Source organism: Panthera leo, chromosome D3 (genome assembly GCF_018350215.1).
Source record: "Panthera leo isolate Ple1 chromosome D3, P.leo_Ple1_pat1.1, whole genome shotgun sequence".
In the NCBI taxonomy this organism is placed as follows: Eukaryota; Metazoa; Chordata; class Mammalia; order Carnivora; family Felidae; genus Panthera; species Panthera leo.
In genome coordinates, this window is record NC_056690.1 from 9,855,476 (window position 1) to 9,871,531 (window position 16,056).

The 16,056-nt window shown below is 42.9% G+C and overlaps 2 protein-coding genes across 8 annotated transcripts in view; one reads left to right on the forward strand and one right to left on the reverse strand.

Moving 5' to 3' along the window:
• Nucleotides 1-16,056, forward strand: part of LOC122204271 (60S ribosomal protein L6-like) — a 738,693-nt gene that overhangs the window by 603,008 nt on the left and 119,629 nt on the right. The gene's annotated exons all lie outside the window — the stretch shown is intronic.
• HECTD4 (HECT domain E3 ubiquitin protein ligase 4) overlaps nucleotides 1-16,056 on the reverse strand; it is a 190,776-nt gene that overhangs the window by 69,515 nt on the left and 105,205 nt on the right. For 4 of the 7 annotated variants that reach the window (XM_042911718.1, XM_042911717.1, XM_042911716.1 and 1 more), the window contains 12 exons: nucleotides 14,574-14,698; nucleotides 12,939-13,092; nucleotides 12,326-12,426; nucleotides 10,478-10,676; nucleotides 8,255-8,401; nucleotides 7,025-7,129; nucleotides 5,757-5,920; nucleotides 4,955-5,188; nucleotides 3,770-3,962; nucleotides 3,141-3,245; nucleotides 2,550-2,638; nucleotides 1,994-2,169 (listed from right to left, as the gene is read on the reverse strand). In XM_042911718.1, the coding sequence (XP_042767652.1) occupies nucleotides 1,994-2,169; nucleotides 2,550-2,638; nucleotides 3,141-3,245; nucleotides 3,770-3,962; nucleotides 4,955-5,188; nucleotides 5,757-5,920; nucleotides 7,025-7,129; nucleotides 8,255-8,401; nucleotides 10,478-10,676; nucleotides 12,326-12,426; nucleotides 12,939-13,092; nucleotides 14,574-14,698 (1,792 nt within the window). The remainder of the gene's footprint in view (nucleotides 1-1,993; nucleotides 2,170-2,549; nucleotides 2,639-3,140; nucleotides 3,246-3,769; nucleotides 3,963-4,954; nucleotides 5,189-5,756; nucleotides 5,921-7,024; nucleotides 7,130-8,254; nucleotides 8,402-10,477; nucleotides 10,677-12,325; nucleotides 12,427-12,938; nucleotides 13,093-14,573; nucleotides 14,699-16,056) is intronic. The other 3 variants (XM_042911721.1, XM_042911719.1, XM_042911722.1) reach the window with 2 other exon arrangements.

Below are 16,056 nucleotides of genomic sequence, written 5' to 3' on the forward strand. Positions count from 1 at the left end.
AGGTTCTAATCCAGCCAGCATTGCACACTGGTGACTTTTAGGCCCATTCTTTAAAATCAAGATATTAGGGTCAGAAAAGCATTTTAGTGTGAAAAACTAGAATCTTTCTTACTAAATTGGGTTTCAAAAAAAGGCTGAAAGATTTAATTTCATAAACTCTCAATGTTCACCTTCATATAAGCGTTCTAAAAAGCCAGAGAGGACAGAGACAGTAATTTCTAGAATAAAAAATTTCTTAACTGAAATAAATCCAAATACTGGTTTTTTGTTTGGTTTTTTTTTTTTCAGAGACAGCCTTTGTTCCCCCTTTAATCCCAGATTTATTCAGCTGATTTACTGACATTTGCTAGTACCTTGGCTTTGATCATAGTTGGTGCGAGTAAATATCACACTTGAGCTAGAATCCGACTGGCCCTTCCTCTAAAATATACTCCTTAACGCTATCCAGGAAACTAGTTGTGTTATAGAAGAATATTTAATGGAAGATGACAAAACTACATATTAAGACCATCTAAGAAAAAAAAAAAAAAGTCAAGGTTATTTTGAATTGGTCTTACGAATGGTTAGGGGCACCTGGATGGCTCAGTCGGGTAAGTGTCTGACTTCGGCTCAGGTCATGATCTCATGGTTCATGAGTTCGAGCCCCATCTCAGGCTCTGTGCTGACAGTCCAGAGCCTGGAGCCTGATGCAGATTCTGTCTCCCTCTCTCTCTGCCCTTCCCCCACTCATTCTCTCTCCCTCTCCACCCCCCCCCCCAAATAAATAAAACATTAAAAAATTATTTAAAAAAGAATGGTTAGACAGCTTCAGTCTTAAAAAATAGTTTTTGAAGATGTTATTGCTCAGCAAACTATTGGTTCATGATCTCTGATGGAAAGAACCTCTTGGAAAGCATCATCAGCCTTACTGGGTGGTTAAGTCTTTCTACAGGACCTTGAATTAACCAAAGCTCAGTGCGACTAAGGACGTGGTCAGCACACCGTCTCAGTATGTGATCACACTACACACCCTGGTACACATCCCTGGATGTTCTCAGCCAACAGTATCCTTTCACTAGGGGGTCAGAAACCTGAGTCCCCCTGGACTTCTCTCCCATGCGAGGGGAGCCCTGGGCCCATCAGCTGGGATGAAAACAGTTTGCTTGCTTGGCAGGGTCCATCGGGTCAGACAACACAGAGTCTCCTGTTTATTCATCCTCTCTCTCAAGGTAAGAAATAACACTTGTTGGGGTGCCCGGGTGGCTCAGTAGGTTGAGCGTCCGACTGTGGCTCAGGTCATGATCTCACAGCTCATGGGTTTGGGCCCCACATCGGGCTCTGTGCTGACAGCTCGGAGCCTGGCGCCTGCTTCGGATTCTGTGCCTCCCTCTCTCTCTGTCCCTAACCCACTCACATTCTGTCTCTATCTCTCTCAAAAATAAAGAAACATTAAAAAAAAAAAAAAAAAAGTAAAAAAAAAAAAAAAAGTAGTAACACTGGTCATTACAGGCTATGCCCAGTGTTGGGGATCAGGCTTAAGAAAGAAGACTCATTGATTTTCCTGAGGAATGTCCTTTCAGGCTAACAATTAAAATGTGACCAGGAAAAAAAACAGTGAAACTGATGTTAGAAGGTTCCACATAATGACTATATGTGCAATATAAACTCGGCTTTAAGAGGAAAATGTGATGCATTACAAGATTCATAATGTTGACTAATTATGCACATTACTATGAAAGCGACAAGCCCAAAACTAAAAATCCACGTTACTGGGCTCCCAAGATGCTCCCAAGAAACACCGAGTAAGGCAGGTGAGGAGGCACACCTGACGCTCAGACGGACTCACAAGCCACCACATGAATTCGATGAGAAAGTAAAAGGTAGAATAAAAAAATGCTGAAATTTCTTTTTCTCCTTCCTATGAGAACACAAGAGTGATTTCTCTTTAAGGAGCTGGTGTGTATTTTCTACAAACGGGCTAGTGCAGAGAGCCCGTGCAGGGCTGGCTTTGTACCCGGAGTTTCTGCAGGGGTCCCCGAGATGCTTCTTGTGAGGCCGGACTGGGCCGCAATGGTGACATGTAACAGCAGCTCGGCTCGGTTCATCAAACTCTTGACTAACGTCTTCGTTTTAGCCAGTGGGTGCGACGGTTTCTGAGTAAGAGAATTCACTTCTTGTAGGAACTTCTCCCTGGAAGGAAAGGCTAATGTGCATTTAGTCGTTCTCAGCTTCACCGAAACCCAAGTTTCGTAATTATAAAGGATACGAGAAGATAGGGGGAGACCAAGCCAAAGAAAGCTGAGAAATATCGCTCCCCTTCCCCCCTTCCCTATCAGAGAGGAGCAGGCTTGTCAACGGACCAGTGTCAGCTCCCTTTGCCCAGTTTCAGATGCACCTATGCTGAGTTTTGAAGGCTAAGCTAAAAATTTCCATGTTTACAAACTGAGTTCCAACTCAAATATTCAGTGAACGCATCAGATTTTTAAGAAGTATCTCCTAAGAGTATACGTCATCACAGTGTAAGCATCACAGTAGTAAATTAGCTTTGTGTAGTTATTAACATCACTAACCTCAGTGACAGGACCATGTTTTCAAGATCATTTCCATCAAAGGAGACTTCCTTCATTGAACACAGAAGTTCTAGTTCTTTCATTTTGTTCTAAAGAAGGAAAAATCAAGAAAAGATGGTAGGCAGGATCTGCAAAAACTGAGTTTTACCGTTCATGTTAAAAGGAACAGAGAATCTCGGGGGCGGGGGGAGAAAACCCACCACCTCTGGTCCCTATTTGTACACCAGAGCACATTTGTAAGTAATTATTTGATATTTTAATGATTACAGATGGCACTGACTACTTTCTGGGGACTTCTCCAGTACCTATAACCGCCTTTTGTTTTTGAAGGCTTGGAAGCAAAATTTGACATTGCTGGTAACTTCCTGATAAAACTATTAATCAGTTAAGAACAGCCTAATGAATAATTTATTATTTGTATCATTGATACGTTGATCTAATCAATCTTATTTAATCTCCGTCAAGAATGGATACATTTTGGTGTGTGCGACATCTCAACAAGAATCATTATTTGGTCTCTACACATACGTGATATATACCTTTGCACTGTAAATACCAAAGCCCCAGTGATCGAGCCTACAACTTGCTCACCTCATTAAAATGGTAATCATAGAAGAAGGGCATGTTGTTCTCCAGCTTCCCCTGCATGGCGTCATCAACCTCACTTTGCCATTTCTGTTCCAATTCTGCAACACTCTAATAGGTACATTAAAAAATAAAACAATGCGAGAATAGGGACAAAACTAAAACAAGTGCTATCTGCAAATTTGGAAATCTTAGTCCTAATGTTTCAAAACTTCAGGTCACTTTTTTTTTTTTTTTTAAAGTAGGCTTTATGCCCAGCATGGAGCCCAATGTGGGGCCTCAGCTCACAGCCCTGAGATCAAGACCTGAGAGGGAGAATAAGAATCAGGTGCTTAACCAACTGAGCCACCCACATGCCCCTCAGGTCCCTTTTAGAACTTCATTACAGGGGCACCTGGGCGGCTCAGTCACTTAAGCGTCTGACTTTGGCTCCGGTCACAATCTCATGGCTCCTGAGCTCAAGCTCTGTGTCAGGTTCCGTGTTGACAGCTCCAAGCCTGCTTTGGATTCTCTCTCTCTCTCAAAAATAAACAAACATTAAGAACAATTTTTTTTAAAAACTTCATTACATTTCCAGGAAAGAAATTATTTCCAACAGTTGTAGGAGAAATCTAAGTGCTTTCGCCTTCACTTACCTGCAGTTGTCTCTCCATGGCATTGAGTTTCTTGAAGGTCTCTCCCATAATTTTACACAGTAAGTCATATTCCTCAGCATGTTCTTCTTGATACTGGAAATTTATTAGGGACTGCAGTGCATCGACCAAATTCAAGTGCTTAATAACACAGGAGACCACCATTTCCTCCATCACATCGGGCTGAATTACTTCTCTGTGATTACGAAGGAAATGAGTCAAGTATATGCCATGCTCTCAAATTACCAATCCCATATTCAATCAGTTGGAGGGTGTAGGCTTTGATTTAAATATATTAAATACATTAAACCACACCTTCTTTATTACAATAAAGAGGCACGACATTATGATGGCTTTCATATCAAGTTGGCAGTAATTTACTGTTTAACTGACAAAACTGACTTAAGCTGATAAAATGAAAATCAAAATTAAAGAGACTTCATTTTCTATAATTTGTATATTTTGTGTCGGAATTGTATTAAAGCTGGAATAGGTCTAAGGATTAAAAAAAAAAAAAAAAAAAAAAAGATCTTTAGCACCATTTATGCACCATTACAGCTTGTGATATTTGGATGCTGGGCTGAAAATGAATGGTACTTCTGTCTCTTTCTTTTTAAATTTCAACTATTCTTAAAATTTTTCTCCCTGAAATGGGCAATCGTGTCTCAGAAGACAGGGCAGAGGCCACCAGACTTGAAGCAAGAATACTACAAAGACGTTTGCAACTGCACAACTTCATGTTCTACATCAAAGACCCCTCACCATCTCTCTGGACTAAGGAAACCCAAGTTGAGGACTAGGAGTAGACGGTCAAACCACCATGGAAAAACCTATAACTTGTCAAACCTTCTCATGCCTCAGAATCTTATGGAAAACTGGTCAAAACATCGATTACTGGGCCCCATCCTCAGAGGTTCTGATCCACTAGGTAGGAGATGGGGCTCCAGAACTAACAAGCGCTCAGACAGTGTTAGCTGGAGGCCCACACCTTGAGACCTGAGGACCTGGAATACCACCTGGGGGTACTCCCCAGAGTATCTGGTTAGCATTCATAAGTAAATGCGCAATTAAAGGCTCACTTGCTAGACTGTAAAAAATTTACCACCCTCCCCACCACCTTCCATTGTCTAAACAGTTTTGTTTTTTTTTTTTCCAATGGGAAAAGCAGAGCACCATTTAGCAACATACTTTATACTTGGTCTGAATTGAGGTCTAGCACGCCCAGAAATTTCCCTGAGCTTTATCATGATTCCTGGAGGCAGCCTGATCCGGGGCAGGTCAAAGTAGTTTCCAACAGGAGGCACGAGGACGTCAGAGGGGTAGGTGAATTCTCTGTCTTCTTCGATGGTCAGTGGCAGTGGAGATGGGCTTGGAGTAAGGGCAGGCGAGATCACGCCATTGGCCTCCACCTGCCACTGGCACCTGAACAGACAGAAAAGAGGATCTTCACTCCTCTTCCATCTGAAAAGAGCTACTTAAAGTTTGCAGATATACCAAACATCTGAAGGATCACATTATATGTTAGGTATTCATCAAGCCTTCCCCAGAAGCTAAGGAAAATGAGCACTATATGAAATCGCATCTTTGGGAATTTACCTTCTCCCCAACATTTTATTATGAAAACTTTTAAGTATATATAGCAAAGCTGAAAGCATTCCAAGGTTAACACCCATATACCCGCCGCCTAGATTCTAGAATAAACATTTTGATATGTTTGCTTTATCACTCATCTACTCATCCTTTAGGGGATCCTTGAATTTAATTATGCACTATTTGGGTTGGAGAAAAGCTTCTGCAGTTCAAGGCTGTAATTTCAAATTTAGTAAAGTAAGGGCCAAAAGGCACTTTTCATCTTCTTTCTTAACGACAATGACACCCTCGGGATTGTCAGGCAATATGCACAATGAGCTGCGAAACGGACTCAAAGTAGTTTGCCACATGAAGTTCTTTCGCCTTTGTGAGCAAAACTAGCCCTATCTGAGCCTTTTACCTTTGTAAAAGTTTGGACCGCAACAGTTCCTGACAGGCTTCTTCTTCTTTGGTGATTTCTGGTCCATTGTACAGGATTCTCAACATGGAGCAAGCTAACACGGACAGACCTAGAGCCAGGTCTACCAGAAAGGGCAGGCCTCCGGACACATCCTCCGACGACTCCTGCAACGCAGACAGGGGCAGACCACACTGGTCAGCGTGCACGGCGGGGCGCTTCGACCCGTGTGCACCGCGCTGCACGGGTCCCCAACCACAGGGGCTCACAGAGCAGCGTCGAGTACTATCGCTATGGGACACAGGCACAGCACCCAACACCATGAGCAGAAAGATGGTGGCACAGAGTGAAGGCTGAACACAATTCTGGAGAGAGAAGAGCTGATAAGACTCCATATTAGAGAGAGCACAAATCACGTGCAAGATTCTTTGGGTCGATTCCTCTCTGCTGTGCCTATCCAGGTATAAGTCACTACTTCGTTGGGTCACCTCCATCCTGTGCTCGAACCAAGACGTTGTCAATTCTCATACTGAGTTCGTTCAACAAATATTTGAGTACCTACTGTGTACCAGTCATTGTTCTAGGCCCTTGCAATACAGCAGAGAACAAAGATTCCTGCCCTCACGGAGCTTCCATTCTAGCAGGTACTTCCGCTCTAGAGTGTGTCAGCTTAGTGAAACTTAAGCCATCTCCAAGTCTAAAATAGGTTTTACAAATCAAGCAACTCAAGGGGCTAGTAGAACTCCTACCACTCTCTCATTTTTTTCCGGCTGGGAAAAGAATTCACATAGATTCACGGGCAGGGAAGTAACTATTTGGCACTAAAAGGAGTAGACTGAACCCGCATACAGGGTTTCAATGGACCATATACAGAGTATAACATACCCAATTAAGCAGAGACGGAGCCTTTGAGAATAGAATGAAAATCTGATCCTACCACTCTAAAAACCCGGAATCCCAATGCTTACTTCTATTAGGTGTTCGGGTCTCCTTCACCCCATGGAAAGATGCTAGAGGCAGATTACCTCTCCAGGCTTTGAAGATGGAGCCCCTAGCAGTGGGTTCTGTCTGTGCCGCTAAACGGATTTTAGGTCACAGCTAGTTTTAGTCCACAAAACTACTACTTATGAAAGTAGTCTACTACTGACCAATGGAAGAGATGGATGAAACAGCTCATATTCTGCCCGGTCTCCGGGGCAAATATGACGTCTGTAAGCAAGGCACACAGGAGAAAGTACATTATGCCCACAGCGGTGGTTAGGTTCCAGTACCTGAGCGCGAACTGTGCAAGCAAAGCCCCACATAGCTTTATCGGGAGTGTTGTGTTCACGGCCACTTCTCATTTCAAAGGAGAAGGTGACTGTATCTCCTTCCACCTTAAAATTTAAGGGGGGGAAAATACACTTTAAAAAAAAAAAAAAAGACACATGATTTTCAAGAGAGCAATGAATTTCAGAGATTTACTTTCAAAAGGGCCACAGCAATAATTCACTCCTTTTCTCAATCGCACGTTTGACTCAAACTCCATCCCCTCTCTCCTCTGGACACCAGCCTTCCGGGGGTCTCTCCTGACCAGGTAGTCTGGGGACGAGGCATCTGGGAAACGGGCCACGATCACCCAATAGCAGGATCGGAGTATAGATTAAATCTTGACCATAATTTCAATCGATTCCTCAGACTTCTATTCTTTCTGCCCTCCCCCCTCCCCACCACCTCACTTGTGCCGGGGAGGCAGGCAAACGGCCTGGATCTTGAAGAACAGAGTGCTGCGAGACCTTGCTCTGTATTGCGGAACCAACACCACGAGTAATGAACAAAACATAGGAAATGAGAGAACGATTAAAAGTGTCGTGCCGATGCAGATTTGGATGCATCCAAACTACACCCCTGGACATAACTTGCTATCTACCGCTGAATTAAAGAGGGTAGGTAACACACACGAGACACAAGCTTCCAGAACAGACTTTGGAGAGGTTTTCAGGTTCAGGAGAGGCATTTCAGCTCATATTCATAGCCTAGGTAGATCTGTTGTAGTTCCAGGGCCCAAATTACAAAGCATGACTGGAATCTCATCCATCTGAGAAGGATCATTACTGTTGCTCCAAAGGCCCAAATTCATTCGAAAACACGGATTCCACATTTTTAACCTAGGGTGCCCATCACGGGAGAGTGCAGACAAGCAAGCTGAAAGAACTAGCAGGCCTTCATCTAATGGACAGGGAAGGAAATGCCGTGGGCACCTCAGTCCCTGGAGTAACCTGGGGAACAGATGCCAGTTCTGGAGCCAACAGGGGTCTGACAATGCCCTACAAGGACGGTCATTCTGAATGAGGCAGTGAGTTTACAGACCCGGCAAGATGGCTCCAGCTCAACAAAAGCACCCACAGACCTTTTTTTTTTTTTTTTTCTTCTTTTTCTGGAATTAGAGTTAATACTCGGGCCTGGAAGGAACGGGAGTTCAGTTTTCTTTTCGAGGAAGTGAATCTGACTGGATACCATACCTTCACCAAGTCTTTGGGCCAGCCAGTTCCTAAGACACTACGGCTGCCATATCCCAGTGTGTTGCCTCCATACTCAGCAACCTTCCTACTGTTTGTGTTAGGCCCCGCATATATCACCAACTTCAAAACAGAAAATATACTGTTAGACTGTAAAAGAAAAACAAAAACAACATCTACAAATAAAAAGGCTGCAAAAAAGTGTTTGTTTAAAAATACATTCATAACCAGGCACTGATGTCATTACAGTAGAATATTCCCTGATTTTTTAAGGTATAACTGATACTAGTTTGGATGCAACAGGTATTGCCACAATTTAACTGCCTGGGGACCTCACATTAACATAGGTCTACTCAGCTATTACACATATTTTTAAGTAGTTATTTTAATGCTAAGTAATGACGTATAACTCATTAATAACTGGTACGGTTTGCCCCCTGAAGTCCTCCCCCAAATTAATAAAGTGAGCAAATACAGATGGAAAGACGGTTATATCTAACACAACGAAATAAAGGCAAAAAACAAAAAAACACAAAACCCAAAAACTCAATGCATGAGGATTTTTAAAAACGCAACAAATTGAAAATAAGCCATACATCCTTTGAATGTTGCTTAATGGGGTAAAAAGAAAATGACATAAATTTAGGCCAGAAAAGGCGCTGCTGCTTCTTGGGTCAGTTTTCATGGATCAGTACTTTTCCGCAATAAAGGTTATTCATTTATGTGCAATTAACCAACTTTCTAATACGCAGGAGAGATATTTAGAGGTCCCTTGGCATTCAAATACTTCCCTGGGAAGAATGAAGCTCTGGTTTCCGTAAACTCCAACTCCTGTCTTCTCATGTGCACTCTGACCACCTCTGACTGCACAGGAGAGCTCAGTTTGGATCTAGAGGCTACATTTTTAGCCCCTGACACTTATCATGTTGTGCTTTCTTACCCTTTTGGACCTTTTGCTGATACCAACCAGGGACCACTGGAAAAGTAAATGTTCCTTTTATCTGTGTAGGAAGCCTCCCTGTGCCTCCACATTTAACGCTAAACGTCTACCGCAGGTGTTGGTTAGCGTAGGTCAGAGGATGCGAATCACTGGTTTTAAAGGAGAAACAAAATGACACCGACTGATATGGCAACCTCTCCATTTCTATTTTCAACAGTCCTATCACCTGAATCTAGGAAATGGGGGTAGCTGATGTCAGGAGCCATGAAGTGGGGCAGGCTGATGGCAAGACGTTTCTTTTTTGAAAGGCCCATGAAAGGCCATTTTCTAAATTCTCCTGCTTCCAGCTAACCTGAGTTTTGGAGACGTATCTTAAGCCCCTCCCGACACCTGACAGTTTTCACTATCCTAAAAGATAAGGGGGAAGGGGACCCTATCATTTGCTCAGTGATGGGTTTCACCACCTCAGAGTACATACAGTTAAGAAGTCCTTTATTATTTAACCTAAAAATCTCCCCTGGAAGGATTTAAGACCTTTCACCCTAACACTCTACAGAGGAGCTAACAATCTACATACAACTACATAAAAATAGTCCTGCGTACGTACAAAGCTAGTGGATAACCCTTCGGTTGTTCTTTTACGAGGTGACACGTCACAGTCACATTCCTCTTTCCTCAGAAGTTCAACATGATGGTTTGCAACACAACCACATCAACAGAAGAAAACACTTCAACCCCTCAAATGTTTCCTTCCACTTAAAATTATCAAGCCACTACACGTCAGAAACTACTCTTCCTCAAAATCTATGTGGGCCCTGAGGTACTGACAACAAAGAACAAATAATAAAAAGAAAACAGATCCTAGCACGTCTGAAACTCTTCTAAAAGGCCATCTTCTCCCAAAGAATACGTGAGAAGCCCCAGAATCGGGCAGTACGATCTTTCTAGACGAATGCAAATCACCTGTCCACAGGAATTCCGAGCACCGGAGGAAGGCAGTAGGTAAGCAATAGGCAAAAGAAAACTTCCTTTGACTCTCAGATCTAAACTCTGAAAAGCTTACGAAAGTGCACTTTCAACATGTTGTGAAAACACTGTTCTTCGAACACAGACATGCTGGTTATTTCCCCAACCACTACCCTTCAAGGCGTATCTTAAAGTTTTCCAAAGAGACATCTGCAGACAGAAATAAGTCGGGAATGGTGACCAGGAGCAAAGAAAAATAAGAAGCATCTAAGAAACCAGCCTATTGGCGGTGGAACCAATACTAAGCCAGTCTTGCTTACTTTATCATAGTCATACTGTGAAGAACATCTACTATCAAATCTAAGGTACAAGCAGCGAGCTCCTGGGATGTGGACAGTTTCTTTAAATTTATAGTTGTCTCTGACAGGGTGGACGGTTTCCACGGTCTTTCCAGCAGCCCATGGAGCAGGAATCTTTAAACCAGTGAGAAAGCCTGGCTCTTCCTTCTCTTCCAGCATCCTAAAACCAGACACAGAGAAAGGGATTTAGCTTAGCAGCGGGGAGAGGAAAAAGAAGAGGTACACATGGTAAAATACAAAAGGTTAAGGAATGTCGCTCTCCTTTTCCACATCATGCAGTCTGACAACCTCATAGCTTTTAAATGCTAGGTATCAGTGGCGATCAGAAGCACTGTAAAAGCTCCTATGTTTAAGGCTCTTTTGTTGTTGTCGCTAGAGAAGATACTTGCATTTCCCCCTCTCTTTTCAAGGAGGAGAGCCCAGGAGAGGACCTCACCAACTCTCAAGTCACTTAAAAAAAAAAAAAAAAAAAAAAAAAAAAAAAAGCTATAAAGGACCCTTAAGATTGGTCACTTTCCAAATCCCACAGGATTAGTATCCTATCAAGGTTCCTTTTGTTGATATCTAAATGTCAATTGTTGAAAACTCCATGAGTCTACCTGACTTTTTACTTTAATTTTTGCTAAAGAAGAATGCCTTCAAAGTCCTCTTGTCTACTGTAATTAAACCCTCGAGGGCTTTGCAGCCCAAGGCTGTGGTATACAAACTCCTAAGACCTATACTTGGCTCTTGTGAAATTAACACTCTTCTTTCAGCTCTGCACTAGCAATGTGGTGGCCACGGAGTCAAGTGTGGCCAGGTAGACAGAATCTGAACTGAAAACAATTTAAGATTCAGTTTCTTCATCACACGAGCGACACCACAAGTCATCGTGAACAGCGTGTGGCTATGGCTGATGATCCCGGACAGCACGGGGGCAAAGTTGCGTCACTACGCAAAGCTGCACTGGATACCACGCTCTTCTAGAGAAACCTGCAAAGTCGCCCCTTTCTGATTGGCATTGTTGAAGACTGCTCTGATAGGTGTAACTGACACGTAATCAACTGCCCATATTTAAAGTGTACAACTTGGTAAGTTTGGACATAGGTATATACTAGTGAAGTTTCCTTCCTTCGCTTGGTAATCCAGGCAATCATTTTTTGCTTTCTATCACTAGAAATGAGTTTACATCGTCTATAGTTTCCTATCTAGGGAATCATATGGCATGTTCTTTTTGAGGGGATCTGGCTTCTTTTGCGCAGCATAAGGATTCTGAAATCGTTCCTATTGTCGCATGTATCAACCATTCATTCACTTTTATTGCTGGGTAGGATTCCGTCGTAGGAATATTCTAATACTCTGCAACTCATTTATCCCTTCCCCCGTTGATAGACATTAGGGCTGTTTCTCGTGTTGGGCTCCTCCAAGTAAGGCTGTTATGAACCTTCATATACAAGTCTTTGTAAGAAGCTATGCTTTCCTTTTTCTTGTGTAAATACCTAGAGGTGGAATAGCTAGGTCATGTGGCAGGTGTACACTTAACTTTTTAAGAAACTGTCAACCTATTTGCCAAAGTCATAGTATTTTACATCGCCATCGTTGGTATAGGAGAGCCTGTCAATCTTTAATCTCTTGATCTGTGGGGAATTTATTCTCACCTGATCCTATAAATCTATAAAGCAATTCTAGAATTATCTGGAAAACGTGACCCTGAAGTCTCTTTTCCCAGTTACAAAATCCCTGCTAGAATTCAGTGTCGTAAAAGGAGAACGAGGCTTTCACCAGAAGAAAACAAGGCAGGGGTTCCAGCAAGGAAGCAGCATCTTTCACCTCTGATCGGGGAACAGCCTGCCCTTCTGGTCTGATGCACCACATGGGGAACAGCCCACCTCGGCAAAAACTGGACACTGGGTTTTAAGCAGCAAAGCCGTCTGAAACACAAAACCATCATCATGTCTTAAAGTGCTTACTGTCAGTTATCTGGATGGTACTACAGCCAAATTTAGAATTCTCACTTAAGTCATCTTTTTACAATCCTAGTCTGTCCTCCTTCACGAAGAAATGCTTTGCGACTTAGACCACTCAATATCATTTTATTTAATGCTGTCATGGCACATATCCTTTCTATCAGTCACCGATAGCCCGCAAGGCCTCAGGAGGCTGAATACAATGGTAGGATCTCCATAGCATTGCAGATTAGCATTTTCACAGCTGACCAGTGATCAACACTTGCTAGAAGATCGCAGTAAGTAATTTAGTCAAACAAAACGTTTCTCCTTAATATTTCGGTTTCTTTTTTATTATGTTTTCCTTCATTCCACTATTATTTCCCTTGGCTTCTGAAAGACATGGCCATGTTTACTCTGCCTTCAATAAATACAGCCGCAATGCGAGAGGTGGGCGGGCCGAAGAGCAGCTTACTTTGGCACACCAGGGACCGTACCTGACTGGTATAGAGTACCAACTGGACCAGCTGAGGCATCAGGGCATCGGCCATGGTCAGAGTCTGTAAATTTGGATGCATCAGGGAAGTCAGTAACACTGGAAGAAGGTGACCAAGCATAGTAGCCTTAGTAACTTGTTCCAAGCCTTTTAACCTACAAAAAGTTCAAGAAAACAATGGCTTAAGCAATTCCTAATCACGTGAAGAAGCAACCGTCCTCTTTATCTGACAAATTCTCTTAAACTGCATTTCCTTGAACTGCTTAAGCACTTCTAGCTACAGCAGTTCGGTCCACAAATCTCCCACCTTCTACCACTGAGGGAGAGGGAGAGAACAGAAACCAAGTAAGAGATTTCACTGTCAACCTGAGTTGACACGGTGCGTATCATAGCACCTCGGAAGCACTTTATCAGTGGGTTCTAACATGCAGACGGCTACTCTAGGTAGTTACCACAGGCAGAGTTCCCTTGGCACTGGAACTTTAGATCGCTGTGCTGTATGCAGTCTCCGACAGAGAGAAAGTAACTAGCTACAACACAGATTTTTCTTTTGTCTTTAAAATCACATCCCCCCATTTTATTGAGACAGAACAGTGTATAAATTTAAGGTGTATAACAATTATTTGATAGATGTATATATTGTAAAATGATTACCTAAAATCACATTCTTAATATCCCAATCCTCTGCCAGAAGAATTAAGGTATTTGACTCACCCAAAGAAAGACGTGGGTTATAGAAATTCTCTGAGGCTACTTGGGGTACTGGGGTTGGAACAAGAAACAGACCTCCCATCTCCCAGGCTCTCAGACTCTCTCTCCTCCCTGGCAGGCGGGGGGCAGGTGGGGGGTGAGGAGGCCAAATCTGTACCACAAGCCCCAGCAATGGGCCCCATACGACTTAACAAGCCCTCGTGCAATGCCTATCTGGGTTATACTGCCCCCAGTTCCAATGTGGCCACCAACTCTCTGGGAATGGGCAGGAAACAAGGGACATGGGGACAGACAGGGTTACCAGAGGAAAAATTACACTGAGGGGCTGTTTTGGATCAGCATCTCTAACATTAAAATCATTATCACACACAGATGTAACGGCAAACCATTAGCAGAAATTTTTATGGGGAGGGCTAAGAAAGAGCTTTATTACTGGGAGAGAGAAGATTACCCTCTACAGAGGTCACTCCTATACTTGAAGAAGTAAAATCACAGTAAAATTTTAAGACATTATGTCAGTGTCATCTTTCGCATGGCAGTTAATCTTCTGTGTCACTAAGTCACCTGGCTGTCTAAAGTACTTATCACGAGGACACCAAGTGCATGTGCCGCTGAGCTAGATGATGGAAGGAAAGGCCAGTTTGGGGGCGATGATGGTGGCAGACCCGAATGTCGGCGGGGAGGCTGTGCACCAGAGCCTCGCCGCCCCCTCAGACTCTGGCTGGCGGCCCAGTCTCACCTAAAAGCACCATTAAAGAGTTCGATTGCACTTGGCATTGAAAACAGTTGCCATTTCAACCTAGTCTCACAAAAATCCCTCTATATTAAATGAACATTTGATGTTCTGTTCTAAGAGATTTTGCTTTCATAAGCAATTCTGCTTCCTGAAGGGCAGCAGGCCACAGCTCACGACCCATTTCCTCACCTCTGCTCACGGTCAGCTAGGTCACTATTTATGAGGGCAGTTGTGACCTGCTGTAGCATTTCCAACACTTCATCACATCCAGTCAGGATTTGGGTGGCAAGAGCCAAAATACTGACCTTTAGCTCCTAGGTAGAAAATATCACAATATTATTTTTAGGCTTTGGGACGAACATACACTCACAATGACAACACGAAATGATGTATTTAATGATGCATTTCCAAACGAAATAATGAGGTGGCCAGAATCAGCCCAAAGCAGGAAGTTCCGCTAGGATGGCAAGTAGCAATTTGATTTGGGAGGCTAAGGTCTGGAGTGCTGACAGAAATACGCAGTATTTCACGGGGAGCACACCGAGTCCCTGGGAGAAAAGGCATTTCTCCCATCCCCTCCAGCACAAGAGAGCTCCCGGTGGCCAGCCCAGAAACTGTCCAGGTGGAAGATTGCCTTGGGTGGTATGAGGGTAGCTAAAGAGAAAAACAGAACAGTAAAAGGCGCGTGTAGAGGCGGTGAATAAAATGAGACAAAAACACAACATTCTGAAACAGTACAAGTGACCTTTTTACTTAATGTTGTAAACCATCACACTTGAAAACAGGCAAGTTAAAAATTCAATTGAAGTAGCAGGCAGTTACAGGCTATCGAACATTAAAATTAACTATTAGAGAGTTCGTGGGCATACAAATACTAAATCGTGTGTTAAAAAGCACTCGTTAAAATCACACAAGTGTTTAGCTTACAATTATTTTCTGTTAAGAAAAAATACAACCAACCTAACCTTCTAGGTGAAATCTGGGTTTTTCATTTTTCCCAGAGATACTGGATAACTCTGCCTCTTCTGCCTTTACCAAGAGTATTTCTCTCCGTGGATTAATTAAAGAATTTACAGAATTTAGCCTTTCAAATAGAAAACACTTGCTTCCATTGTTGGGACTTTTCTGGGGCCTTCTTTGCAATTATTAAGATGTTTTTATCATGAAGAGAAAAGGAATTCTGAACTGACAGGCTAAACCAGGGTTTAAGTCACACGGATCCCATCAGCTGCCATGTGCTGACGGCGCCCCCTGTGGCCGCACAGTGCGTGCGGTTAGCATGCCTCCTCCTCTGAGCCTCACAGAACCTTGCAAGGGAGACTTAGTGTCCTTTTTCACTGAGAAACTAAGGCAAGAAAAGTTAATCAACAGTATCAGCAATTTAAATGATTAATTCCTGCATTTTTGCCTATTTAAAAACCGATTATACAGTGAGATCAACTCAAGAATTCACAAGTGTATGGGTTGTAGAGTATGAGCGCATAAAGCAGTAAGAAAAGGGCGAAGCATAATGGCTTTTATCTCTATCGCTTCCTCGGTAAATTTCTCACTGTGTTTCAGTCAACACGTTAGAGAAGAACCAAGTTCTTATCGATTTCTCTAATTCTCTCACAAAGAAGAAATTCTACACAACAATGCAAGCAACAGCCTCCAGCATCTGTCAAAATTATAA